We start from the raw sequence: 25,023 nt of genomic DNA on the forward strand, positions 1-25,023 counted from the left end.
CTAAATGAAAGCTTGCCAAGCGAAGAGTCCGAAAGTCCGAGCAGTCGGTGAAGCGTCATCCTCCAGGCGCCATTGATCGCCCGTCCGCTCGGACAAGCGGCCTTTAACTGTCCGCTACCCTCTGTCATTATTGCTGTGCAGCGTTCACCGCAGCAAAACGCCATGCAGCCATACAGCACTTCCTATCCCATGAAGCTCTCGGTGCGAGCTCGCCCTTTACGTAGTCATTTAAGCCACCTGGACAGCAAACTGACACTATACAGTGTTCAAGGTGCAGAGATCGCAAACTGAAATGTGATCGAGTGGAGCCTGAGTGCAAACGATGCCAGTCGATCGGCCTTCAATGTGTGTATCCCGAGAAGAGGAAAACGCGTGGGACGCGGTAGGTCAATACTTGTGCAATTTGTACAGTGACCGTCGTCTGATTGTGGCGATCGCTCAGACAGAAGTCCGAGTTCCATCGACTGGACAACCGGTTGGACGCTCTGGAAGAGCGCTTGAAAGCAACTGCGACTCCAGACGCCAACAATACGCCCTCTACGCCGGGACCGAGAGCAGAGGCAACATGCCCAAATCTCGAGCTGGAACCTGGGACCGATAGTACGGATAAGTGCAAGTCCTGAAGGGTGGCTCGCCCATTGACGGCTGCAGAATTCTTATATCAGATGGTGAGCGGCGCCAAAGACAACATCGAATCCCTCACTAGCCAGAGTCGCCTGGCTTCACGACCAGAGTCACCTTGGGCGCAAACCACCGTCAACAGTGCCATTACGCGCCTTGACACAGCTCTCGTCCAACTCGCAGCTCCGAGCCCTCGACCAAATGGGAATGCGACAAATGAGTCGAGAAGCAGTCTGCCAGTAGGCGATGTGAGCCGATACTTGGACAGTAAGGTTGTTGACGCTTGACCCAGCAGGTATGCTAACAATCTCTATAGCCTTCTTGGACATTGTTCTGCCGCAGCTGTCCTTAAACGACATCTTTTTGGGGATGATAGACGCAGATTTCTTGAGGGCGATGCCTATCATCGTCGACTCTCCGTATGCACAGCTTGATCCTGTCATGCTAGTCATCTATCACTGCGCGATCTATCTCGGCCAAAGTATTGGAACCAACGAGGAGCAGCGGATGGGGTTGCAAACATATTATAAATGTCTTCAGTCAGTTCCCAAATGGCTGGAGTCGGCGACAGGAACTCAACTGGACGTCCTTGCTGCTTCCATAATCGTGAGCTCGTACTGTTGACGTTCAAATTCTCACACTGATTGCTGATACAGGCGTGGCTGGCGATCAACAACTTTGACTACCACCTGGCATGGCAATTCCACTGTGAAGCCTGTCGCTTCGGAGACCTCCTAGGGATTCATCAGGTAGACTCCCTTCAGCCTGGGTCAGTTCGAGAGGAAGCGTCAAAGGAACAGCATCGCCGGCTGCATTGGTTCCTTGTTGAAGTCGACTTTCACTTCAGGCTTTCCTACGACAAGCCCAAGGCTTTGCGGGCTTCGGTGTTCCAGGTCAGGCTTCCGGATCTCATCTCGCCGGCGAAAAAGCAACCCAAACACTACGATTGTGTCCTGTTCATTGTCTGGTCGCGGGGGTACTATATCCTGGATGACTTCTTCAACGCCATCGAGACATTGCCAAGGGAAGAGCTAAACAGTAAGATAGATCATTACTGCGATCAGCTAGCAGAATTAGTCAATGACTGGGACCTTTTCACTCTGGCGAGATCGCCAAAGCTGGGCATTGTCAAGTCTTGGTTGTATGCAGACACCATCATCGCATTTCACACCTTCATCATCTGCATGCGGCGGAAAGCGTCTGCTGTTGATCAGCCTACACACCAGCAGGCACTCCAAGCCGCCCGAGTGGTCATCAGCACGATTCACGAGTGGTCGCAAAGCAAGATTTCCCCGACCGGGGAACATAAGGGCTATAACACGCAGTAAGTCTTGCACATCCAAGTAGTCCAAGGCTAACAGATCAAGTCTCCTTACATTCTACCCATTCTGCGCCTTCTTCACGCTCTACTACCACATCATGGCCTCCAACACGCCTGGCGAGTGCGAAGCCGACATCTGCACGCTGGAAAAGGTCGTGGATATCATGACCGAGATAGGCTCCGTCCGACGCGACTTTGTCCCACTAGCGAACGCGATGGGTGCGCTGAATGATGTCTCAAGAGCAGTCCACTCGCGTCAAGAACCTCTCCAAAACCTCACTGTTGTCTGTCCCGCGCCACGAGCTCAGACAAATTTTGAAACGATAGACTCGTCTGGCCCGCCAGTACCACCGCAGCCAGGTTTCCCTCCGATTGAGTCACTGCAGCACCTGTCTGCGAATATGCCCCTGCAAGCCACCGACGATCTCAGCGGGGCTTTCGGAGTCCCGTTCGAGCTTCCGTTCGACTGGGATACTGCCTCGACAAACAGGCCGGATACGGCTCAGACAGTCTCGCAACCGGTGGACTTTGTGCGGGCGATTGAGAGCGAGCTCATCTGGCGGGATTGGCACGAGAGCTGGTGGGCACAGGGGAACACGCAGGGCGCAGCTCCAGCGGCGTAGTTTCAGTAAACGCATTCATCTCGACTGCAGGACGGTCGACCAATTCAATTCAGCCGTTCTCATCGGCGTTGGTATGTAGTAAAGTAGCTTACGGAGGAGAGTCAGTGTTTGCGTTGGACGTGTCGGAGGGGGATCAACAGAGGAGCTTATGTAATCTAGTCGCACGGAGTTTAGCGGGCGCCAAGACATTCAACTTTTGCGTGCACACCAGTCCTTCCTTCCGTACTATAGAGGGAGTTACAGAGCCAGCATCATGGCGTCGCCGTTTTCTTCTCTCCTCGTCACTCCGGCTGAGCTGCATGCAGCTTTAGCCAGTACTCAAGCCCGACGTATCGTTCCTGTAGCGGCTGGTCAGCCATCTCACATTGTGTCCCTCGAAACCCGGCATATACCGGGATCGATGTACATATATATTTTTACTCGACTCGAGACCAGCGACTAACCCTCTGCAGATTCTTCAATATGGATGAAATTAGAGACACTGCTTCCCCTTATCCGCAAATGCTACCTTCTGCGTCCCATTTTGCCACTTGCATGACGAGACTCGGCATTCAGCCAGATGACATCCTGGTGGTCTACGATGTGCTGGAGGTTGGCTTCTACTCGTCACCTCGCGTGGCATGGGCGTGTCGACACTTTGGCCAGCGAGACGTTCGTGTCTTGAACAACTTCCCACGCTATATTAAAGAAGGGCTTCCCATTGCTACAGGGCCATTGGCCAGCCTTCCTCCTTCTCAGCAAGACTATCCCGTCAAAGAGTCGGATCCGAGAGAGGTGATTTCCTACGAGGAGTTGCATGACCTCCTCTCCGAGAAGGGCCATGACCAATTTCAAATTATCGACGCCAGAATCCCCGGTCGGTTCTCGGGCGTTGAGCCAGAGCTCAATCCATCCCTGAGATCCGGGCACATGCCCCACGCGCTCAACGTACCGTTAGCCTCGATTCTTGGCGATGATAAAGTCGTCGTATCGGCGGAAGAGTTAAGGACACGTTTCAAGACGGCCGGGGTAGACGGGAAGCTGCCGGTGGTGTTGACTTGCAATTCCGGGGTCACTGCCGCTGCGCTGGATCTCGCGTTGCAGCTGAGTGGGTATGGAATGGAGCGGAGACTGTACGATGGCAGCTGGATGGAATGGACTCGAAGAGCGCAGGAGGAGCAGATGGTGGTGTCTGATTCAACTTAATAGATTGGAGAGATATTGCACGATAACCAAGTGCGCGTGGTTGTTTACATTTCCAGTCACGTGCAAAGGATCCGTTTTGGGAAGGCGCGATTGTGCGCGGAATCCCGTGACTCGAGTCCCGTGACTTTGATCAGGTGACGCGGGGCACCGGGATCGGAGATGACGCCGATCATACGGTTCCTGATGACTAAGCATTTTTTTCGCCGCCAGGACTGCACCAAGCAACAAAATCTGTGAATAATCTCTTCCCCGCAGGAATTCCTCCTGAGTCTAGACCAATCCTCAAAATGCTCTCCAGACAAATAGCGTCCGCAGCCCGTGCTGCGTCTGCGACAAGCAGGTCCTTTGCCACTGCCGCCCCGGTAAATGCCGCAGCGCGCAACCACAAGGTCGTCGTGATCGGTGGAGGCACTGCTGGCTTGGCCATCAGCCACCAGTTGCTGCGCACTGGTCGCTTTGTCAAGGATGACATCGCCATTGTTGACCCTGCCATCTGGCACCACTATCAGCCCGGATGGACGCTTGTTGGTGGTGGTGTCAAGACGCGCGAGCAGCTGCGCGAGCCGCTCCATGGGCTGATCGACCCCAAGCTCAAGTTCTACAACCAGAGCGTCGGCTCATTCTCCCCCGAAGACAACTACATCACCCTGGGAAACAGCGATAAAGTCAACTACGAACAACTCGTCGTTGCTCCTGGTATTGCCCTCGACTTTGGCAGCGTCAAGGGCTTGTCCGAGGCGCTGGCAGCCCCGGACTCGGCTGTTTCGACCGTCTACTCATACGACACCTGTGCCAACGTCTTCCCCCAGATCGAGAAGCTGCAGAAGGGCTCTGCCATCTTCACCCAGCCCGCCGGCGTGATCAAATGTGCTGGTGCTCCACAGAAGATCATGTGGCTTGCGCTCGACTACTGGAAGAAGGCTGGCCTCTACAACCCCAGTAACCCTGCTTCCTCGCCGATCAAGATTTCTTTTGCCACTGGCACGCCAACCATGTTTGGTGTCCCCAAGTACAGCGCTAAGCTCGAGGAACTGCGCAAGGAGCGCGGAGTTGAGGGTCTCTTCCAGCACGACCTCATCGCCATTGACGGAAAGAAGGCCACCTTTGGCCGCCCCAACGGACAAGGCAATGTCACAAGAGAGTTCGACCTTCTGCACGTTGTACCAAAGATGGGCCCTCATGCTTTCGTCAAGAACAGTGCCCTCGCCAACGAAGCCGGCTATGTCGACGTCGACGATGGCACTACCCGCCACAAGAAGTACGGCAACGTCTGGTCCGCCGGTGACGCGTCCAGCTTGCCTACGTCCAAGACGGCCGCTGCCATCACGTCTGAGGCACCGGTCCTCGTTCAGAACCTGCTTCGCGCAAGCGAAGGCAAGGCACCCGATGCGACATACGATGGGTACACCTCTTGCCCGCTCACAACAGAGTATGGCAAGGTTCTTCTCGCAGAGTTCAAGTATGGCGGAGTTCCCAAGGAGACTTTTGGCAAATGGTTTGGCATCGATCAAGCTACTCCCCGCAAGGAGTTCTACTACCTCAAGAAGCACTTCTTCCCCTGGGTGTACTACGAGTCGATGGTCAGTGGCAAATGGGGAGGACCCAAGGGTTGGTTGTAATGATAGATCATGTATAATGTGATAGAGACTTAATAGAGCTGTATCCTCATCTCCAGCGCTTATAATGCCCCGCGCGTATAGCATGACATGGATCAAACGTCACGAGAAAATGCCCTTTAGCGGATTATATTGATCATTCAGCGATACCTTATTCCACCTCAATCGGTATTCTGGGTGCATGTTTCAACAGCTCAATTCCTTCCGGGAAGTCGCTAATGCGGCCCTCGTCATCCCACAACGCTACAAGAACCTGACGCTCGCCCACCGAGGGCTGTCTGGAATGTTGCACCGCATAGTCCTAACAGCCCGAAAGGCCAGTTCTTTGAAGATGGTTTGGCATCAAGGTCAGCTCACATCGATTATAACCAAGTCACCCTGTTCCCACTCGACATTGACAGCACCCTGCTCTGCAATGTCTAGTAGAACATTAAGATCCTCCACCGTCATGGACGTCCCATCTCCAAACTGCGGCGGCGGATGATACGACCCGTCGTCGCCACAAAATGGAGGCCTCGTAGCCCCGTGGTACCGGCTGCGATCCATGGCTGAGGTGATATTGCTGAAGAACACGGCCGCCCCAGTAGGTTGGTGAAGGCGAATCGCCGGTACAACGTGGGTGACACTCGTACTCCCATCTGCATGCCATTCGAAGTTCTCGCTATGCCGCCTAACCTCATCGATCTTTCGCTGGAATGTTGCTGCATCGTCGTCGTCGGTTACATGTTGTCCATACGCCCCTCGAATGCTATTGCCCGTATTTGATACCAACTGCTCAGTCGTGTACCGGTACGTATACTTAGCGCCTAACCGGCACAAGCTTGGAGAGCTGCTTGACGATATAGATTGAGGAAGTGATAGGCGTTGCATCGCCTTGGCTAGGCACCTTCAGCGCGCTGAATGTCAACCAAGCCGGGTTGATGGTAGACCACGCATACTCGTTATGCGGCCAGATCGGAAGTTCGGGGCACTACTGACACTATTAAGGGCGGGTCAATTGTCGGTGGGATTATCAATCTTGCTTTCAGTCAGCGATGATTTCTCATGGTTTGGAATGTCTCTAACAAGCGGACAGACTACTCTGGAAAGTCGACCGGGAAACTGGACTGGAGGACTTATATTGTATTCGTGGCTTTGTGTGAGTATAGCCCTCAGTAACTGTTCGACCAATTGTACTGATAATGCAGAGTGCGTGGCCCCCTTTGTCGCATTGCTGCTCTCCACGCCAGACAAATTACAGCGAACCGACGGCCAAAAGGTCAAAACGCCAGAGAGAATAAGAACACTTCAAGAGCTCAAGGAGATCGCAAAGATCCTTATCTGCAAGGGCTTTCTCCTCATGGTCACTTTCTTCTTCTACGCGACCTTCCTGCTCTCTTATGCGGGCTCCTATCTTACGCTCTACTTCAGTGTCCGTGCAAGAGCCCTGGCCTCTCTCGTCTCAGCGCTTGCCCAGATCACAGCCAACTTTTTCTTTGGCACTTTCCTCGACTGGAAACGATTTACTCTCACCCAGCGCCCCCGGTACTCTTACATATTCATCATGGCTCTCTTCGGGGGGACCTGGATATGGGGAGCTGTTGTCCAGCACGACAACGAGCTCAATGTGCCCACTCTAGACTGGGTCGACAGCGGATTTGGTCGCGGCTGGGTATTCTACATTATGATCCAGGTCAACTTGTATGTTTTCCGTCTGAGACCACCTGGAAAATAGTCGCTGACTGCGCGGTGCCTTGGCATATAACTACGGATATTGGCTTGCTGGATACGTCGCCAGAGGCCCAGCAGAGACCATCCGCCTTACCTCGACTGTGCGCGCAGTGGAAGCTGCTGGTGGCGCTGTTGCATCTGGTCTTAGCTCCACGTCTGCACCGGTAAATACATGAGCCTGCTCTAGTAGATATCCCCGTGCTAATTTTGAGGATATAGCTCATCGCTGCGTTGGGGGTCAACTTCGGCCTATGGGGTCTCGCTGTGGTCCCGACGTATTTTGTGGCAAGAAAGGTTGGGCTAAACAGTGAAGGGGAGGCTGGAAGGCCCGTCATAGAGGAGTAGTCGCATGGTCGAACATGGTTAGAGGGAAGTGCAACAAAAGCGATCTGAATTAAGAATAGATTTGCGCCAGCCCATTGGGATATGGGCGATTGGGGAAATAGGAGCCTGAAGCCCGTTCGGCCACATGGAACACGGCCGTCCTGATGGAACCCGGCAATGGAACCCAGAAACCTGCTTGCCAAGTCAGTCTAGCGTGGGGATATCAGGCTATATGACAGTTCCAAGACATTTGCTCTGCGATCTGGTGCCGGTGCTCGTATCGGGATTCAGGTTCATGAGCCAGGATAAAATCGTTACTTTGCCGGTCGAAAGGACCCTACAATAAGTTCCCGTCCCCATTTGCCACGGTAGGGTTGGCAATTCCCCTTTGATTTCGGACTGCTTTGCTTAAGCGACTCTCATAATGCTTGAACGAGAATCTGATCCCTCCCGCTTCGTCTAAGAGGTCTTGTTTTGCCTCCCAAGGCTATTAGGCGAGGCGCTTGTCAGTAGCGTCAAAGCTCTAACCTCGAGTCCTACCAATCAATTCCAGATAAAGTGTTGGCTAGCAGCTGTATGGTCTAGACCATGGGGTTGAGTCCGGGGTATGTGCAGGGGTCTTCTCAAAGCATCACGGAGCCTACTGCCCCGGCTCCGGCTAAAGAGTTGGCCAACAAATGGAAGCTTAGTCGCCTCCTAAAAATTACCCTGGGCTTTTGATTTAGCCATTCTTCCATGATCGCGTGAGGTTTGTCGACGCTTTAAATATCTTCTGGCCCCTGCCCGTCTGGGAGACACGCAGGGTGCAGGATTCAACCTTGTTACTACCTCCCTTGGCCAACATAGTCAACCTTTACAATGGGAAAAGACACCTTTACCCTCGCGGGCCGCGAGTGGCCCAAGGTCTCCTGGTGGAAGATGAAGGGTATGCGCTTTGTTTACTGCACTTTGTGGGCGGCTATGATCACCTCTGCAACAAACGGTAGGAAACAACATCTCCATCGTTTCGAGAAGGTTTTATTAACTCTCTTCAGGTTACGATGGATCGCTCATGAACGGCCTGGAGGCTCTCGAGGCTTGGAATGAGTGTAGGTTCTCACACCCACTTTGTTTGGCTACAAGCCCTAATCAACCATAAGCGTACAATCACCCCGAGGGAGCAACCCTAGGTCTCCTTGCTGCGTCCATGTCCATCGGCTCTATCCTTGCTATCCCCGTCGTACCCTACGTGGCAGACATCTGCGGCCGTCGCTTCGGAGTCGTGCTCGGCTGTGTGATTATGCTTTTCGGCGTCGCGATGGTCTCTATCGGATACAAGATTGCGTTGTTCGTTGTCGGCCGGATGATCCTCGGTTTCGGGTTGGGGATTGCGCAGGTATCCCTGTTCTTCTCGCCTGACTTTGAATGCAAGCTGACTTTCGTAGGAATGTTCGCCTCTTCTGGTGACTGAGTTGGTTCATCCCCAGCACCGAGCGGTCTACACTACCATCTACAACTCTCTGTGGTATGTGGGTAGCTTGATTGGTGCCAGTGTCGCACTTGGTATGAGTCAACCGATGTGCTTATGCAACAATGATAGTGACTGACGGCCATAGGCACAAACCACATCAAGGGCAACGACTGGTCGTGGCGCGTCCCTTGTCTGTTGCAGGGCGTTCCATCAATCTGCCAACTTATTTTCATTTGGTATTCCCCTTCCTCCCTATCAGTTCACGCTTAAGGAGCCAACACTTTACCAGGTTTGTGCCAGAATCCCCGCGTTGGTTGATTTCAAAGGGCAAGCTGGAGCAAGCCAAGAAGATCCTCGCATACGTTCATGCCCAGGGCGACGAGGATGACGAGCTGGTCAATGTCGAGTTTGATGAAATCCAACAGACACTAGCCCTCGAGAAGCAGCTCGAAGGAAATGGATGGTCGGAGCTATGGTCAACCCCAGGCAACCGACACCGCTCCGTCATCCTGATCTCGATCGGTTTCTTCTCGCAATGGTCTGGAAACGGAATCGTCTCCTACTTCCTGCCCAAGGTATGCTATCTCTTTCCTTCCGATTGAAGAGACGATCTAGCTAACAAACCAGGTCCTCGAACTCATTGGCATCCACGATAGCCATGAAGTTCTCACCATCAACCTAGTCCTCAACGCCGTCAACGTCGTCTCCGCAACCGGTATCTGCTTCTTCGTCGACAAGTTCGGCCGGCGCAAGCTCTTCCTCACCTCCGTCATTGGCATGCTTCTTTGCTTCATCTCGACGACCATCGCCCTGGCACGTTTCCCCCACGGCCCCGGCGGCGCCGACAACAATGCCGGCAACACCGTAATCACATTCATTTTCCTGTTCTACATCTTTTACAACGTCGGATTCAGCGGATTGCTTGTCTCGTACTCCTCTGAGATTCTGCCGTACAGACTGCGCGCTAAGGGATTGACACTGATGTTCTTCTGCGTCTCGCTGTCCCTGTTCTTTAACCAGTACGTTAACCCGATTGCGCTGCTGGATATCGGATGGAGGTACTACATTGTTTACTGTGTCTGGCTGTTGTTCGAGCTGTTTGTTGTCTGGAAGTTCTATATTGAGACGCGCCGGACACCGCTGGAGGAGATTGTCAAGTATTTCGATGGTGACAAGGCGATTCTTGGTGGTGCGGCAACGACGGAGAAAGTCAATGATTTGGTTACCGTGCAGAATGGGGAGGAGAGTGAGAAGGGACCGACTATTCATGCTGTCGCTCGCTAGGAGTGCTCCATGGAGAAAGTGGGTGTGTTATGACTAGGTCTGTCGCAGTGGTGGCCTGTATATGTGCTCGATAGTTGAAATGAATGTTTGGAATGGTCATGAGGCGAATGACCTGAACTCGTACAATATATTGACCCATAATCCAAGCCCTAATCCGACCGAACGCCGTGTCTTCCAATCCATAATCCATCATGTCCTATGCGCCAATGTTCCGTACAAAGTAGCTCATTATTGATCTTGATGTCATCGCCTCCCTTTCGATCGCATCGTCACGAAGATGATCCCGTTCCAGAACCCCCGCAGAGACCCCAATGCAGCGACGCCTACCATGAGACCGTATGGCTCCTGTCCAGGATGCCGGAAAGCGTAGATGCGGTTGATAGTTGGCGTGACCCACGTTGTCAGTAGCGCGAGGAAGAAAAGGACAGGCATAAGGAGGAATTTGCGCAGGGATACCGCGGACTGGCGACGAATTATAGGGGCTACCAAGATTGTTAATAAGAATACGACGAAGGATTCCGCTGGCCGTGAAGCTCACCATCAGGGATTTTGGTATCATCACGCGGCGTCTGCTCAACAGACTCGTTGCTTGGAGAAGCAGTGGAAGAGAGGACAAGACAGTCGTTGCACATAAGCATCAATTCGTGTCGCAGCTTGAAGATCTCGTGGGCGATGACGATGTAGAGCACGAAGACCACGAGGATAAGAAACCATATTGGTGCATAGTAGAAGATGATGCGAAATAGGACCCAGTTGGGAGAGATCGAGCACCAGAACTGCGCCGCTTGTCAGAGCTGACGATGCTATACTTGAACTAAGTGAGCTCACAGTCACACTCCCATACAACGGGCCCTTGTCGTCACTTCGAATGAACAGGAAGACCAATGCTGGGATGAAGGTCAAGGCCGTGATAATGGCGAGGTATATCTTCTCTAGCTTGCGCAGTGCTTCTGGCTTGTAATGATAGAGCACGACAAGGACAACATCCCATGTCATCGCTAGCGTCCAAAGAACATCTGCCACTGGAAACCTGCATTCGGTCAGACTCAACAATTCACCCTTACTAAATGGAAAGCTCTGGGTGAAAGCGTACATCTGCAGCGAGAAGGCCTGAAACCTGCACAACCCGGAGTCAACGCCGGCCTCCGGCCCGCTCACAGATATCATCGTGGCAACGAAGTCAAATAAGTTGTAGAACACATTGATGAGCATGATCCGATGCGTCGGACTGCGAAAGTTCGGCGAGTAGCAAAAAGTCGCAATGATAGTGCCGACGCCCAGCAGCGACAAGGCCGACGCCGTGCGCCCAGCAATCGACAGCTGATGAAGCTGGTATCCAGAGAGCTTCATGTTGCTTGGGTCCCTCGTTCTCGTCAGGGACCGCGGACTCTTCAGTGGAGATGTCTCATATCTATGGTACAAGGTGAGGATAGGGGTTCACGCTGTCGTGAGCATTATGGCAAGATGGCTGAGATGACGCGAGGCTTGAAGAAAAGCAAAGAGCAGCGATCGAGGTTGGAGATATATCATTGTGCGATCTGGAGCGCTATTACGCCATCTGGAGTGTCTGTGATAGACTCGAACATGCTCCACTGTCTCGTCTTTGCTTTTTCCGACCTCACTGTCACTTCCTCGGCTCGCCGCGGTTTGCATTACGAAACAGTTGCCTGTAGACTCGACGTGCGGACCCAATCGAGCATCCTGAAAGATGTTAGCTACTCTGCAAATGAAATCGAGTCGAGGCTTACTGCCGAACGAGAAGATGATATGCACTGGTATCTTCACCCACAAGCCTATTCAGCATGATTTGCGTGACCGACAGCAAAATTGAAAGACATTATAGTACCTTTGTTAAATGTACCAAGTAAACAAGAATTCAGCATGGCATCTCGATCAGGATCGAGGCCGGCGCCGTGGGAATGAAGACCTCATATACAGCCGGATGTCGCCATGACAGCCCTATCCCATCCCAGCGTTAAGCAGCCACCCGATGGACAGGCAGCCGGAGCACCAAAGCAGTGCGAACGAGAGCTCAATCACATTTGTTGAAGCGGCAACCGCGGTTGAAATTTGACAGGCCCAGAATCCCGACAGACTGGTTAAATGCCGATCGGACTGTCAACCGGGCTGCCACCTCGCGCAACGATCGTGGCGGTGCCGGAGAATCTGGAGAAGTGGTCGCGTCGCGTGCACTGTGTTGGCCCTGGGATTTCTGCGTTGACCTATTCATACGACTATAGTGCCTGGATAATGGCCGAATCTCGAGGTGAAGTCGAAATTGAGGCTACCCTGTCCACACACGCTCGCCTCCTTGCCGCGTAGGTACACCTGGCGAGCAGCATTACTTTTGCTTTACACTTTCAATAGTCTGCACGCCAGTCGCCTCAATCTTTTCACGGACCTGCTGGATATCTGCAACGACGACGTTGTCACCAAAGATCTCGCCGATCTCCTCTAGCGTCTTGCCCTTTGTTTCGGGGAAGTAGAAAAAACCACAACCGCCCCGACAATGTTCGTACAGACAAAGAGCGCATAGTACTTGTACCCAACAGTATCAACTGGAACCGGAGAGACCTGGTTAAATATGATGTTGATGATGACATTGCAGACGACGGAGATCGATGAGCCCTTTGCACGGATGGTCATGGACATGATCTCGAGGACGTAGATGTAGTGGATTGAGTTGTATCCGAGAGATTATCTGCTTGGTGGTAACGATTAATGGCGGCGCCTACATCATGCTGAAGCAGAAAATGAATGCTATCGTGAACCCTTTAGCGACCATATTATCGCTGTCGACGAATCCACCAGAGAGTCCCATTACAAGAGCCATATCGAGCGCCATGGCAATGCCAGTAATCCACAGTGTCTTTTTGCATCCCCACGAGTCGACATAGTACAGACAAACCAAATTAGCAAGAGGACCAACCAGGCCATAGATTCTAAACAACTCTAAGTCTTCTCGATGGTGTAACGGCAGGGAGTATTTACCCAGCAAGTAGTGTGACATTGTGTCCTTCCATCCCTAGTCCCTTGTACAGGTCGGTTTGATAGTAATTGATCACATTTATCCCAGACAGCTGTGTAAATGCTTGGACGAGAACAGCGAGGATGAGACGCTTGCGGTTGCTAGGCGTGTTGAGTAAGTCCGCCCCATCCAGCGACTTATTGACTCTTCTCAAACCGTAGCTGCTCACGCACCAGATGGAATTCCGCCCGGACTGCGACATCGTCTTGGCTTTTCCCGCCGTGAAGCCGTTTGATGACGGTGAGTGCCTCATGATCGCACTCCTACTCGAGAAGCCAAAGTGGCGAGCACGGGAGCCAGAATATGCCCACCAGAATGATCAGGACCGGGACACATTCTGCATTTATCAAAAAGAGGCTCGGACAGTCGGAACTGACTTACGAAAGGCGAGAGGGAACCGCCATTGAAATTCGCCCGTCGAATATGAACAGCCGAAAGCTACCCACTTAGCCCTGGTTAGCAAGGCGAAGTCAGGAGAAGAGATTTAAAAACATACATTCGCAGTCGTGAACCCAAACCTCACGAACTGAGCATGCAGACCCGCGATCAAACCACGCTTATGCGATGGGGCAATCTCAGAGTTGTAGATTTGTATGGTCATGTCTATACGAGTCAGAGACAGACATCAAACCCCGGAGGACATCAAACCCCGGTCACTGACTTACTCATAATGCCCACTGCAAAGCCACCGACGACTCGGCTAGCGAGCAGCACGCCAACATGGACTGTCGCGGCCTGAATTATGCCAGCAATCAGAGCAATCACTGCCCCGAGAGCATCTGCACTTCATCCTGCGAAGAAGACACCGAAGACTGTGCCTGCCCCGAAAGTATTTACGGCTGTACCTTTGATGCTAGCTAGGAGATGTTAATAATGATTCTCTCGAAGCTGGATTGCCAACATACGAGTGAATGGCGAAAAGTACTCCAGAAATTCAGGCTGAGCGATGACTGTGGATACAATACCCTAGTCAATGCCGTATAGTAACGAGCCAACCTAGGGAGAAGTGGAAAGAAGGAATGAGACCGCTACTGTGTCGGGCTGTGTGTTGCGATAAGACTTATCGCCGCAAAGAGACCACAGGCCGGCCCACATGTAGGCGTTGATGCTAGGATGATTTGAAGACATTGTTCTGTCTCTCGTCCGGCTAGCAATACTACACAAGACGACCAAAGCCTACGAGGTGGGGTAAAACAGGATATATATACCTATTTTTATGCGTGTAGCCAGTATAACCAGCCAAGAACTCTCCTTACACTGATGGTGTGGTGTGCATATCTTGTCGCGTGAGCAGCTCACGGCAGAGTATAGGCTGAATTCGAAACTATTCGGAGTCATTGCTGGTTACCGGCGATATATCAAAGCCTGGAGACTCGTCTGCTTCAACAGTAGTTTCGATGGGACCTTCATTCGTACGATAAAGCTTGCTGCACCCCGGACTTCGGAGTGCATGCCCAGTGTTCCCCGCGTGGGGGTACTCGCCGAGGCGCTAGAGACAAAGGTTTTGGAGTCAAGCGCAGAACAACGGACGAGGAAGACAAGCTGTGACTGGCCGACGAGGGAAGGAAGGCCTTGACTGCAAATACCCAGCGCCTGAAGGAGCTCGGGATACTTAATGCGATCTTCCCCTGCAACCGTGGCAGCACCAGGCTTGGAAATGCATTTCTCAGGCATTGCTGCATTGAATTCTCAGACAATTACCGATTCTCATCCACGGGTCCACAGTTGCTCAAAACCATGGTCAAGTTCTCTCACGGCTGCTGGCACCCAGCCGCGGATACCCTAATTGACTGGGCCGTTGAAACTATCGTCGCAGAGACACGTGGCGAGGATTACATTTTGTCGCGGTATGGATCTGCTTGCCCTATGACTTTACTTGCTAACAGTATCTTCAGTCATCGAAGCCAATCAACCACCAAGGCGACACGCTCAATAATCCAAATTTGAGCCATTTCCTCGACTCTCCAATTGACAATGTTTTGCACCTATCGTCGACGCACTGGAAAACAAAGAAGAGTGTCACGCAGGGACCGCACTTTGAGCTCTTCCCGGGAGAGAAGCCAGATCGTGTATCTACAGCCCATACCCAGAAAACAGCAGAGAGCCTGAACCTCGAAGAAGGACAGCAGACTGCTTCGGTGGACACTTGCCCCAAGTCATTCGATATCAGCTTTGAGGCGAGAGGTAGGCTCCTCACACGCCTGGGGTGGCGCTCAGTTGGTTATGTCAAACAAGGAACAACAGCACTACACCCACGAGCAAACTATCTTGACTCCAACAGGGGCCAGCGGTGGGTGATTTACCAGCTACATCTCGGGTTTGGCGACCATGTCTACGGACTGGGAGAGAGGTTTGATCGTTTTGCAACGAACGGCCAGGTACGCAACCCCTTTTCTTCCAGTGCCGAGATTGAGCCAAGTCTAGTAGAGTATCCAAATCTGGAACGAGGACGGCGGCACAGGCTCAGAGCTTACATACAAGAACATTCCCTTTTTCATGGCCTCCGCTGGGTACGGTGTCTTCATTCCAACATCAAACTTCATCAGCTTCGAGATTCAATCTGAACGAACAACCCGCTTCAATATAGCTGTGCCCGTGAGACTCGTGGCGATGTACCTGGTCTACGGCCCCAATCCCAAGTCGATCATCGAACGCTACACGACAATCACAGGAATACCAGCGCTTCCACCAGCATGGACATTCGGGCTCTGGCTTAGCACCAGCTTCACGACAGGGTATGACGAGGGCACTATCACGTCGTTTCTTGACGGGATGGCGGAGCACGATATCCCGTTTAGTGTGTTCCATTTTGACTGTTTCTGGATGCCGGGGTTCAAGTGGTGCGAATATGAATTCGATAAGGATAATTTCCCCGATGCGAAGGGGCAGTTGCAAAGGATAAAGAGCCGTGGAATCCACATACATATTGTGCGGACCTGACTGCAGGAAAAAAATACTGATACTTGTAGGTTTGTGTATGGATCAATCCCTACACCGTGCAAGAAAGCTCGATCTTCGACGAGGCCGCCGATAACGGCTACCTTCTCAAACGAACTGATGGGAGAGTATGGCAGTATGGTTTCTGGGTAAGATTTGCCTCATGGTACCTTCGAAGCATAGCTAACAAGGCGATTCCAGCAAGCGGGAATGGAGTTCGTTGATTTCGCCAACCCAGACGCATGCCGATGGTACCAAGGGAAGCTACAGGCTCTGATCGACATGGGTGTCGACTCGTTCAAAGTGACCAACTCCATCTACGTATCACCGAGCTCTAGTTCCTAACAAAGATACAGACCGACTTTGGCGAGCGCATTCCCACAGGCGATGTCGTTTACTCCGACGGCTCCAGCCCCGAGAAGATGCACAACTATTATCCCTTCCTCTACAACAAAGTAACAATCGAAGTGTTGGAAAGAAACTTCGGCCAGCACAAAGCTACACTGTTTGCCCGCTCTGCGACCGCCGGATGCCAGCGCTTCCCTGTACACTGGGGCGGAGACCCTTACAGCAACTTTGAGGCAATTGCTGAAACCCTGCGTGGGGGAATGAGCCTAACTCTCTGTGGCTTTGGCTACTGGGCTCACGACATCGGAGGGTTTGAAAGCAAACCCGATCCGGCGTTGTTAAAGCGGTGGAATGCGTTTGGCTTATTCTCGAGCCACTCGAGGTTACACCCTAGTGGCAGCTTTCGAGTAAGCACTCGGGGCTTATACTTATTGTTCTTCGCAAGACAATCTAACCAGAATACCAGGTTCCCTGGCTCATCGACAAAACCGGCGAGGCCGACAAAGTTCTTAAACATTTTGTGTACATCAAACATTCCCTATGTCATATCTCTATCCATTTGCTACTGAAACACATCAGACTGGTGTACGCATGCTCCGTGCGCCTTTCCTCGAGTACCCAGACGATCCTATAGCGTGGCATCTCGACACACAGTATTTCTTCGGCCAAAGTCTGCTTGTAGCCCCGATCTTCAATGTCCACGGCGAGGCCCAATACTACATCCCGAGCGGAGAATGGTACGGGATCCTAGATGGTAAGATGCGATCTGGCGGCAGATATGTGACAGAGAAACATGACTTCTTCTCACTGCCTGTTCTGCTTTGGCCTGGATCCGCCATATTTCCCAGTGGTCATGAGGATCTGGATAGCGTCATGTATGACTGGAGTAAGGAAGTCGAGCTTCTTGTGAACTTTGCGCATGGGATGGACACAATAGCCAGAATTGCGGACCACAAGATCCCTGGGCTATCAAGATTGCACTCAGAATCTACGACACTGGGGACGGTGTCACCATCCGTCTTCTCGAAGGCGAGATCAATACACCGATAGAGATCAAGGTTGTAAACAAGCCCATCGAATCTGCTGATGTGGAGACACTGGATGAGAACAGTTTTTGCTTACAAGCCGGGGCGTCTCTGGTTTCTCTCAGGGTTATATAGGAAAGGGAATAAAACCTGATGGCAAATGGTCCAGTGCGTGATCACTGCCCCGTTGCAGCCATTTGACGGAATTTTCATTGTCTCAAATGCACGCTATGTGTCACGCTCTGTATATCTAAAACGCCATTTCTTTCGTCCCCGTAGCACTTTCTTTATGCTCTGCATATAACCATACCTGTCAGGTTGGATGCTACGGTCCTTTGTTGCTGTCCCATAAGTACTTCATCGGTCCTCCGGATTGTGAATAGGGACCATCTCGACTTTTGTGCTACAAAATACCTCTATGATGATCTCGCAACGAATCTGCACATTACTTGCTTTGTTCACTTTGCTCTGGTCAGCAGCGCTGGCAGCTCCCGCCGGTGGCCCTCCCGTGAGTTCTTCCTCCCATTCGCGACCTCCATAGCTGACCATAGCTGGAATCCAGGATAATCGGTTATATATATCATACTACCTTGAAGAGGGCTGCAAGGGTGGCTCGACCGGGGCCAGGATCGATATAGCACCTAATTTCAACAAAAATTTCGTGACAAAGGAGACTCCCTCGAAAAGCTTCAAGCTGTCCCGTCCGTTGCACGGAAACGAGCAGCTCGATCTTTCTTCCCCTGGCGATCACAGCTGTGCGACCTTTATGAAGAGTTACTTTGCTAAGGATCCAACCGGAGGATGCATTGACTCTAAAGTCTTTACTTGCTTTCGCTATTGGAATAACCCGGGATTGAATTAACGGCTTACGATGGGCGGTCAACGAATTGGTTTATGAAGTGGTTATCTAGGGCTTCTCTTTCGAAGAGCTGAAATTGAAGTGAAATATTGCTTTCACGCCATGTACATAACTATAACAACTCAACAGTGTCATGTAGCAGTTCGGCACCAGGCCCTCCATCGCCGATGGGTTTCTCAAGCCGCACAGTCACCCCCGGTCTCACTCAAGTATGCCTGTAATTGACGCCGACTGTCCCCAATCACATCGTATCCAAATCCATGATCCCAGAACTCTTTCATATTCGTCGGCACCTTGACGCCTTCCGGCATGTACTCCTGTGCCCGTTCACGAATAGTGGAAACCTGATCTTGTCCAGCATTCGACAGTATTTGCATTGCTGAAACGCGCCTGAGGCGGATCTCCTCGAACAGCCTGAGGCGATTAATTATTTCATGCTTTGGTGGATACTTTGGTAAGCCTGCGAAGACCTCGCCCAGTGCAGCTCCATCTTCAATTGCCATGGCGCCGCCTTGGCCTTGATCTAGTCTAATTAGAAACAGCGTGACTATGAATAAGTCTTGCAGAGACAGGAAACATACGAGGAAGCATCGGATGGGCTGCATCGCCGATTAAAACCAAGCGCCCTTTGGTAAGAGTTGGAATAGGCTCGCGGTAGAGAAGGGGCCACCGTTTGATGCTCGTTGCTTTTCTGTCGTGCCTTAGTAGCTGCCAAAGTATGGGCCTACATACGCACCTGATGATCTTCTGTAGATGTGGATGGAAGTCGTGAACGTGAGAGATCACATCCTCTACATCAGCTGAGCGATCCCAGTCTATCCTGGTTAGTCGGGTTATAGACAAGAAGCAAAGCCTACTGGCCTTCTCGCTCATCGCTAGTCCGCCGGTCCTTATGCACGACCACTAAATTCTGTACCCGATTACTATGAAATGTTGTTAGCGGTGTGCCGTCATCGCCGTTGCTCATGGAGTCATACTCAGAGCATGGGTACCAGGCCAGCCGCCTCATGTTCTCTGGCATAACAAAAAGTCGCATACGCCCATCTTCAAGCCTCGTGGGACCGTCAGCAACTATACTCGCCAGTTCCGGATCCTCTCGAAGCTCATCAGCCGTGAGCAGCAATCGGAAGACCGCCCATCCTGTAGCGGTAGCAGGTGTCTGGTGTCCTATAACATGGTTAATTGCAGCAGTGTGGACGCCATCTGCCGCAACGACCACGTCCGCATGATGTTTGGAGCCATCTTTGAGATTTATGAAACCATTTTCGGCGTCGTAGTCAACGACCTTCGCCTGCAAGACGATCTCCACAGGATTCCCTAGCCCCTCTGGATCCGTAGCCACCCGCCGCAGTTCCGAATGTAGATCGACCCGATGAGCGAGAAGCCAGGGACCACCGTACAGCTTAGTAAAGTCGGGATAGTCCACCGATTGATGGAGGTCGAGCGAGCGTGCTGATGCCAGTATATGATGGCGGGCAGTTACCATGCGCGCACGGTGGGTATCAATCTCCCAGTCGAATAGTACCCGAGAGGCGTTGGGGCAGATAGTGAGTGCTGCGCCAAATTCGCGGAGCAGGCTTGAGCGTTCAAAGACCTGTCGAATGCTGGGTCAGCAGCGTTGGAAGCTCGCACTCGAACATTCATCGCTTACCATGACATCGTGTCCCTGGCGACGGAGGCCGATGGCTGCTGAAAGGCCGGCAATACCAGCTCCAACGATGATGACTTTCATGGTATCAGACAGGCTTCAAGATGTGTTCCAAGATAGTGAGTTCCGTTCCTTGTTACGGGCGGTTGAAATGGTGAGCTCGCCCCTTTGCAGGTCCTGGCATGTCCTGGCATGTCCGATCGCCTCAGGCTCAAACCGCAGAAAGTGGCATCAGGCTGCGGTCAGTTTGAATGTTACACCGTATCATCTCAGTATGCACTGGCCACACACACGGTCTGCTTGTTCGTCCATTATCCCTGCTTTCAATCGGACTCCGAGCATCGGCGCTATGATGGTCATCGTTACCGTAAAGTGCGGTCCATGGTGGCATCTGACAGTCCGAAGACCAGAATTCAGATCAAGCAAAGAACCGAGGATGATTTACGTACTCTATCAATTTTTATTCTGCTCACTTCGCTGACCCACACCGCAGGAGCACTTCAATATGTTCACATACCTTATTTTGATATCGACAAGGAGTCAGCCTGAGGGATGACGCACTCTCAAGACCAAATTAGTAATCTTCCCCCGCACGTTTCCTATATATTCAGCCCTTCTTTTCAATTCTGCTTGGCAGGATAACTACCATAGGTAAACTCAACAAGATGCCTCACGCCGTTGCTAAAGTAGGAGACCGTGTTATCGCCGAGACGGACTCCTGGGAGACTGTTGAAGGGAACATCTACGTGCGTTCCCTATTCCTTTAGCAGCTTACACATGCTTATGTCGGATATATCTAGTTCCCCCCATCATCGATCAAGGATCAGAATCTTCTCCAACCGACTGAGCTGTCCACATTCTGTGCTTGGAAGGGCCACGCTTCGTATTGGAATATCGTTGTGGAGGGTTCGTAGCGCTCCATGCCGCCACATGATGAGAGCTAATAGCCTGTCAGGCAAAACAATTGAAAACGGCGTCTGGGCTTACAAGGAGCCTTATGATGCCGCTGCGAATATTAAAGATCACTTTGGCTTCTGTGAGCTGAGCTGAGTCAAGGAAGTTCGCTTGCATATGCTAACGCTGAATAGACAAGAACAAAGTCGAGATCATTGAGCAATAACAGATAGCAACTACATCAGAACATTATCTAGCATCCCCAACAATCTGTGTTACAACTTCGACACAGAACTGCTCGTAAAACCCCCATCAACCACCAAGTTCTGCCCCGTAATGTACTTGGCCGCATCACTGGCCAGAAAGACCGTCGCATTCGCAACATCAATAGCATCCCCCATCCTCCCAATAGGAACGGGCTGCTCCATGATCTTGTGATATGCCTCCTCCTGTCCATTTGCCTTCAGGCTCTCCACCAGAGGTGTATACATAAGACCTGGAGCCACCGAGTTCATGCGCACCCCCTTTGGCGCATACATGACAGCTGTAACCCGTGTAAAGTGAATTACCGCAGCCTTTGCGGTTGAGTAGGCCACCTGCGGCTTCCCAATGTATCGTAGTCCCGCGATCGAAGCATTATTGACCACGACTCCAGACCCCTGGTTCTCCATAATCGGCAGGATAACATGGCAGGCAAGATACACGCTCTTCAAATTGACCTTCACCTGCCGATCCCACATCTCCTCCGACATACTCGCCGGATCCCCCGTGGCTGTCGCACCAACATTATTGACCAAGATGTCGATCCGCCCGTGCTTCGCTAGTACGGCGTCTGCAACTTTCTGCACGTCGTTCGCGGAGGTGACGTCTGCTTGTATGACATTGCAAATTCCACCTTCTGAGCGTATCCGGCTCGCTGTGTACTCTGCTGCCGCGAGAGAAAGATCGCAGCCGAACACCTTTGCGCCGCTGTAGGCGAGGAGGCGCGCGATCGCGGCGCCGTTGCCCCATGTATCTGAGCCGGGGATTTGGGCTTGGCCGATGCCCATCACGAGGGCGATTTTATCTTTGAGGTCGGGGTATTTTGCGAATGAGGACATATTGTGTGTCGGGGCGAGGGTTGGTTGACTGGGCATCAGGCGAGCGCGATAGAGTGTTGTTGTGGAAGTAAGGATTCCAGCTTGAATGATTTTCCACCTGAAAATTAGATAAGTACGTGATCGGAATCCTTTCCGGCTTAGAGAGGGGTATGGACATGCAACGCTCTAGATATCCAGGTCTGTGGGAGTGGATGGCCGGAGTCTCTTGCTGTGCTCCGGAGGGCGGGGGCCTTGGGGGTGGGAGAGAGGGCGGATGCACGTCAGTATGCGGAGATGGTCCGGCCTTGCAGATCCTCGGCAGACATGAATTATTAAGAGGATTGTCATTCCTATCTCCTGCCTGGTTGGGGCTATATTGAGGTGGTATGTATGTGCAAACCATTACGCGGCGCTAGACTAAATCCTCAAATTAGAAATTCTGATGATGGGTAGGTAAACTCCAACCCAAAATGCCCATGGACTCCACTCCACCAATTGAATTCGTAGCTGATTAGATTTGATATCTAAAATATGAGGTCCTGACACAGGATCGTTGCAATCTCCGCGTCCTTCGCCAGCGTTGGACTTGATAACGCAGTCTCCTGTAAGAATCCCAGAGCAAACGCACACCATGATCGATACCTTGAAGGAACAACCCGCTGTAGCCGGGGATCCACGCTCTGTCTGAAACAGTATACTAGGACAAGGTGGCCGAACAGTCTATAAAAGTTAGCATGAATGCCCAAAATGCCAAAAAGAGAGACCACGCACTGTGAGGATATCTGAAACTTGAGTGGCATGCAGCTCTTCATGACTGCAATCACTTTTATGATGGGCTCCCACTGGAATACCTGATCGAATACTTCTGCGCACCGGCGCAACTCAGCGTCGGTCGTATCCCCAGGCCGGCTGAGGACTTTGTGTCTGCACTAGCTTAGAATATGTACAGACGCTGAGAGATAAATTTCTTACAGTAAAGGTCGCCCAAAATGGAATTTGGCAATAATGTAGCGAAAGCGAAGCCACGAGACCACAAGGATATTGCTCGGTGAGTCTGGCAATGGAGCAAGATTGTTATCGTCAAACTGTAGAGCTGCCGGCAATTGATTTCGCCATCGCTCCAGTTGCTGAAAGAGCTCCTCTTCAACGGTGGGTGACGAATACTCGCCTATCGACTGTCAACGAGCGCTGGTGGGAGGGCGGGGTGAGCAGCACATACTGGTGAAGAATATACTAGATTTTGTCCTTGTTAATAGAATCCGATGGGCGACCTGCGCCAGGAAATGATAATGGAAGAAAGAATCCTCTTCGACCGTCTCCGAGTCAATCGGTATGCCCAATGGCTGCTTCATCTTCACAAACTTTGGGAGTGGTACTCGTTGGGAGAGCTCGTTGAGTTGTCCCTCAGGGAGTTTAAGCTCTTGTGCTAATATCGCGTCGAACATGACGGTGTTCCAGAATAATCGTGACTGCATGTCTACTACCCATTCGTCGCATGGAGCGGAGAGACTGTGGATATCAGTATGCAACAAATGGAGCGAAGAAGGTGTCTATTACTTCTCCCAAAACACCCGACAGCAGGTGCTTGCCCTATTGGTCATTGTCCACCAGTCGACCGGTCGTGTCAGTTGTGCGTAGAAGATTCTGTCCATATCAGCCGTCTCTTCTCTACTTTATAGCGATCACATACCCCGACAGAAGATAGTACTGGCAGCTTTGCAGGCAGTGGTCATTTATCAACCAGCCGATTCGTTTCCTAGATTCATTGAAGAAGTTGAGACCGGGTATACTGCCATCCAAAGATTCCTGGCTTATACTACCCCTTGATAACCTCCGTTGACTTGGAGCACTGTACTCAGTTACTTCGGCGAGGCCCAACTTGGACCAGCAGCCTAGAGCCATAACGACAAGCACGACGCAGCTCTCGACATCGTAGCCAAACTCCCCGTGGATTGCCGTTGGTAGCGTATGGCGAAGGAAGAAGGTGCGATCAACAACCGGATATGCTAAATGGAAGGTCGCAAAATATGAGTCACATAGTCCCCTCACGAGCGACACGCTGAGATTCCCCAATGAGGCGGCGTCACCTCTAGTGGTAGCTCGTGTACCCAGTGGGAGTCGCGGTCTCTTCATCTCAAATGAAGTTGAATAGTCCGCCCCATGCTCGTTAAGGATCAGCTTGACTGCATTGGGCAGCACTGAAAGGACTGGTTTCCACAAGATGACCTGATGCGCGCTCCATGGTACAACAGCTGACTGTGGGTAGCAGGGCGCGCTCTCTACCATCTCTTGTGACGGAGGAGATATGTAGGTCGGGGGTGCAGGATTGTCTGCTGTCCAGGGCGTGCCTGGTAGATTGGTGCCATACGGTGACTGACCAGCGGAAGTCTTAGCAGAAATACCATCGATCTTCGACTCCAATCGGCCCAGCATCTGCAGAAGCGCATTTGACGATACTTCGCTACTGCACTCATCAGCTCAGCTCTCTCAAATCATAACGCAACTGACCGAGTCTGCTTCCGATAGCTATAGACACATTCAGCCCCGAGATTTCGGCACAGTCCACACGGAAACTGCTCGTCACATCGCGTCTTCTTCACGCGACATCGCTCGCAAGCCTATCATAAGGTTCCTTATCAGCAGTCGACAGGCCAACTTCAGTTCATTGGCAAGCTACCTGTCTTGCGACGTCGTGGCGCCGCCTCTTGCCCGGTGGTTGATTGCGGGAATCTGGACCCAGTTCGTCGCCCATAGGACTAGTCATGAATCTGATGGAGCAGATATAGACGTAAAGTGGGTTGAAAGGAAGACGAATCAATCGGGCAACGTGTTGGGGAAGGGGCCGGGCTGGGGGTTGGCTTACCCCGGAAAGTCCGTACACAGTGACAGACCTCGGGCGGGGGTTCTCCACCGTGTATGGAGACATTAATTTGGATATGCTCTCGTGAAGCTCATAAATAGCCAATAGTTAGATTGGGGTACGCGTTGCTGGAGCACTGTCGGAGACTAGCATCTTCTCCGAATCCTGCGATCGTCCTCTCGGGCACATTCCGTTTCGCCTAGGACATCAC

At 51.9% G+C, this 25,023-nt stretch overlaps 12 protein-coding genes across 12 annotated transcripts; 6 read left to right on the forward strand and 6 right to left on the reverse strand.

Annotated features, from left to right (window-relative positions):
- Positions 1-162: 162 nt before the first annotated feature.
- On the forward strand, positions 163-2,891 carry BDV17DRAFT_300419 (uncharacterized protein; the record flags this gene model as incomplete). The annotated part of the gene is made up of 7 exons (XM_073764055.1): positions 163-201; positions 264-382; positions 443-600; positions 652-888; positions 938-1,227; positions 1,278-1,945; positions 1,989-2,891. 7 exons carry the CDS (start codon positions 163-165, stop codon positions 2,563-2,565), a joined length of 2,088 nt encoding a protein of 695 aa, XP_073612097.1. The 3' UTR covers positions 2,566-2,891.
- Positions 2,892-3,027: 136 nt separating this feature from the next.
- Positions 3,028-5,369, forward strand: BDV17DRAFT_284095 (uncharacterized protein; the record flags this gene model as incomplete). The annotated part of the gene is made up of 2 exons (XM_073760476.1): positions 3,028-3,677; positions 4,025-5,369. The coding sequence occupies 2 exons, from the start codon at positions 3,028-3,030 to the stop codon at positions 5,367-5,369; spliced, it is 1,995 nt and encodes a 664-aa protein (XP_073612098.1).
- A 148-nt stretch (positions 5,370-5,517) lies between these two features.
- BDV17DRAFT_294660 (uncharacterized protein) lies at positions 5,518-6,236 on the reverse strand (the record flags this gene model as incomplete). Its single annotated transcript, XM_073762892.1, has 2 exons — positions 5,518-5,667; positions 5,724-6,236. 2 exons carry the CDS (start codon positions 6,234-6,236, stop codon positions 5,518-5,520), a joined length of 663 nt encoding a protein of 220 aa, XP_073612099.1.
- A 469-nt stretch (positions 6,237-6,705) lies between these two features.
- BDV17DRAFT_294661 (uncharacterized protein) lies at positions 6,706-7,421 on the forward strand (the record flags this gene model as incomplete). Its single annotated transcript, XM_073762893.1, has 3 exons — positions 6,706-7,046; positions 7,144-7,240; positions 7,296-7,421. The coding sequence occupies 3 exons, from the start codon at positions 6,706-6,708 to the stop codon at positions 7,419-7,421; spliced, it is 564 nt and encodes a 187-aa protein (XP_073612100.1).
- A 581-nt stretch (positions 7,422-8,002) lies between these two features.
- Positions 8,003-10,264, forward strand: BDV17DRAFT_188057 (hexose transporter protein). Its single transcript, XM_073755061.1, has 7 exons — positions 8,003-8,382; positions 8,435-8,488; positions 8,540-8,775; positions 8,825-8,942; positions 8,996-9,086; positions 9,140-9,425; positions 9,478-10,264. The coding sequence occupies exons 1-7, from the start codon at positions 8,259-8,261 to the stop codon at positions 10,132-10,134; spliced, it is 1,566 nt and encodes a 521-aa protein (XP_073612101.1). The 5' UTR covers positions 8,003-8,258; the 3' UTR covers positions 10,135-10,264.
- Positions 10,265-10,377: 113 nt separating this feature from the next.
- On the reverse strand, positions 10,378-11,484 carry gprI (putative cAMP receptor (Car4); the record flags this gene model as incomplete). The annotated part of the gene is made up of 4 exons (XM_073760477.1): positions 10,378-10,616; positions 10,673-10,910; positions 10,963-11,164; positions 11,228-11,484. The coding sequence occupies 4 exons, from the start codon at positions 11,482-11,484 to the stop codon at positions 10,378-10,380; spliced, it is 936 nt and encodes a 311-aa protein (XP_073612102.1).
- Positions 11,485-12,389: 905 nt separating this feature from the next.
- BDV17DRAFT_300427 (uncharacterized protein) lies at positions 12,390-14,290 on the reverse strand (the record flags this gene model as incomplete). Its single annotated transcript, XM_073764056.1, has 11 exons — positions 12,390-12,601; positions 12,631-12,789; positions 12,917-13,076; positions 13,126-13,263; positions 13,319-13,425; positions 13,474-13,499; positions 13,544-13,607; positions 13,659-13,765; positions 13,828-13,941; positions 14,068-14,128; positions 14,195-14,290. 11 exons carry the CDS (start codon positions 14,288-14,290, stop codon positions 12,476-12,478), a joined length of 1,158 nt encoding a protein of 385 aa, XP_073612103.1. The 3' UTR covers positions 12,390-12,475.
- Positions 14,291-14,899: 609 nt separating this feature from the next.
- BDV17DRAFT_294666 (glycosyl hydrolases family 31-domain-containing protein) lies at positions 14,900-17,497 on the forward strand (the record flags this gene model as incomplete). The annotated part of the gene is made up of 8 exons (XM_073762894.1): positions 14,900-14,971; positions 15,058-15,540; positions 15,590-16,090; positions 16,132-16,248; positions 16,301-16,402; positions 16,456-16,854; positions 16,914-16,952; positions 17,027-17,497. 8 exons carry the CDS (start codon positions 14,900-14,902, stop codon positions 17,495-17,497), a joined length of 2,184 nt encoding a protein of 727 aa, XP_073612104.1.
- A 1,010-nt stretch (positions 17,498-18,507) lies between these two features.
- Positions 18,508-19,817, reverse strand: BDV17DRAFT_284100 (putative salicylate hydroxylase; the record flags this gene model as incomplete). The annotated part of the gene is made up of 5 exons (XM_073760478.1): positions 18,508-18,854; positions 18,913-19,022; positions 19,068-19,151; positions 19,189-19,254; positions 19,309-19,817. 5 exons carry the CDS (start codon positions 19,815-19,817, stop codon positions 18,508-18,510), a joined length of 1,116 nt encoding a protein of 371 aa, XP_073612105.1.
- A 655-nt stretch (positions 19,818-20,472) lies between these two features.
- Positions 20,473-21,201, forward strand: BDV17DRAFT_188294 (DUF427 domain-containing protein). The gene is made up of 4 exons (XM_073755062.1): positions 20,473-20,725; positions 20,780-20,885; positions 20,935-21,015; positions 21,068-21,201. The coding sequence occupies exons 1-4, from the start codon at positions 20,645-20,647 to the stop codon at positions 21,097-21,099; spliced, it is 300 nt and encodes a 99-aa protein (XP_073612106.1). The 5' UTR covers positions 20,473-20,644; the 3' UTR covers positions 21,100-21,201.
- On the reverse strand, positions 21,149-21,973 carry BDV17DRAFT_300431 (SDR family NAD(P)-dependent oxidoreductase; the record flags this gene model as incomplete). Its single annotated transcript, XM_073764057.1, has 1 exon — positions 21,149-21,973. The coding sequence occupies one exon, from the start codon at positions 21,971-21,973 to the stop codon at positions 21,149-21,151; it is 825 nt and encodes a 274-aa protein (XP_073612107.1).
- A 503-nt stretch (positions 21,974-22,476) lies between these two features.
- BDV17DRAFT_300432 (Zn(II)2Cys6 transcription factor) lies at positions 22,477-24,704 on the reverse strand (the record flags this gene model as incomplete). Its single annotated transcript, XM_073764058.1, has 8 exons — positions 22,477-22,672; positions 22,724-22,876; positions 22,925-23,120; positions 23,172-23,461; positions 23,510-23,596; positions 23,643-24,416; positions 24,461-24,570; positions 24,630-24,704. The coding sequence occupies 8 exons, from the start codon at positions 24,702-24,704 to the stop codon at positions 22,477-22,479; spliced, it is 1,881 nt and encodes a 626-aa protein (XP_073612108.1).
- Positions 24,705-25,023: the final 319 nt, after the last annotated feature.

Source organism: Aspergillus undulatus (assembly GCF_047715775.1).
Source record: "Aspergillus undulatus strain CBS 261.88 unplaced genomic scaffold BDV17scaffold_56, whole genome shotgun sequence".
In the NCBI taxonomy this organism is placed as follows: Eukaryota; Fungi; Ascomycota; class Eurotiomycetes; order Eurotiales; family Aspergillaceae; genus Aspergillus; species Aspergillus undulatus.

What these genes read in the sequence shown, in the direction of transcription:
- BDV17DRAFT_188057 (XM_073755061.1), top strand. Translation starts at nt 8,259, where the DNA reads ATGGGAAAAGACACCTTTACCCTCGCGGGCCGCGAGTGGCCCAAGGTC. An exon ending in TCTCGAGGCTTGGAATGAGT is followed by an intron (nt 8,489 to 8,539) that starts GTAGGTTCTCAC and finishes ATCAACCATAAG; the next exon opens with CGTACAATCACCCCGAGGGA. An exon ending in TGCCAACTTATTTTCATTTG is followed by an intron (nt 9,087 to 9,139) that starts GTATTCCCCTTC and finishes ACACTTTACCAG; the next exon opens with GTTTGTGCCAGAATCCCCGC.
- BDV17DRAFT_188294 (XM_073755062.1), top strand. Translation starts at nt 20,645, where the DNA reads ATGCCTCACGCCGTTGCTAAAGTAGGAGACCGTGTTATCGCCGAGACG. An exon ending in TTGGAATATCGTTGTGGAGG is followed by an intron (nt 20,886 to 20,934) that starts GTTCGTAGCGCT and finishes ATAGCCTGTCAG; the next exon opens with GCAAAACAATTGAAAACGGC. An exon ending in TAAAGATCACTTTGGCTTCT is followed by an intron (nt 21,016 to 21,067) that starts GTGAGCTGAGCT and finishes AACGCTGAATAG; the next exon opens with ACAAGAACAAAGTCGAGATC.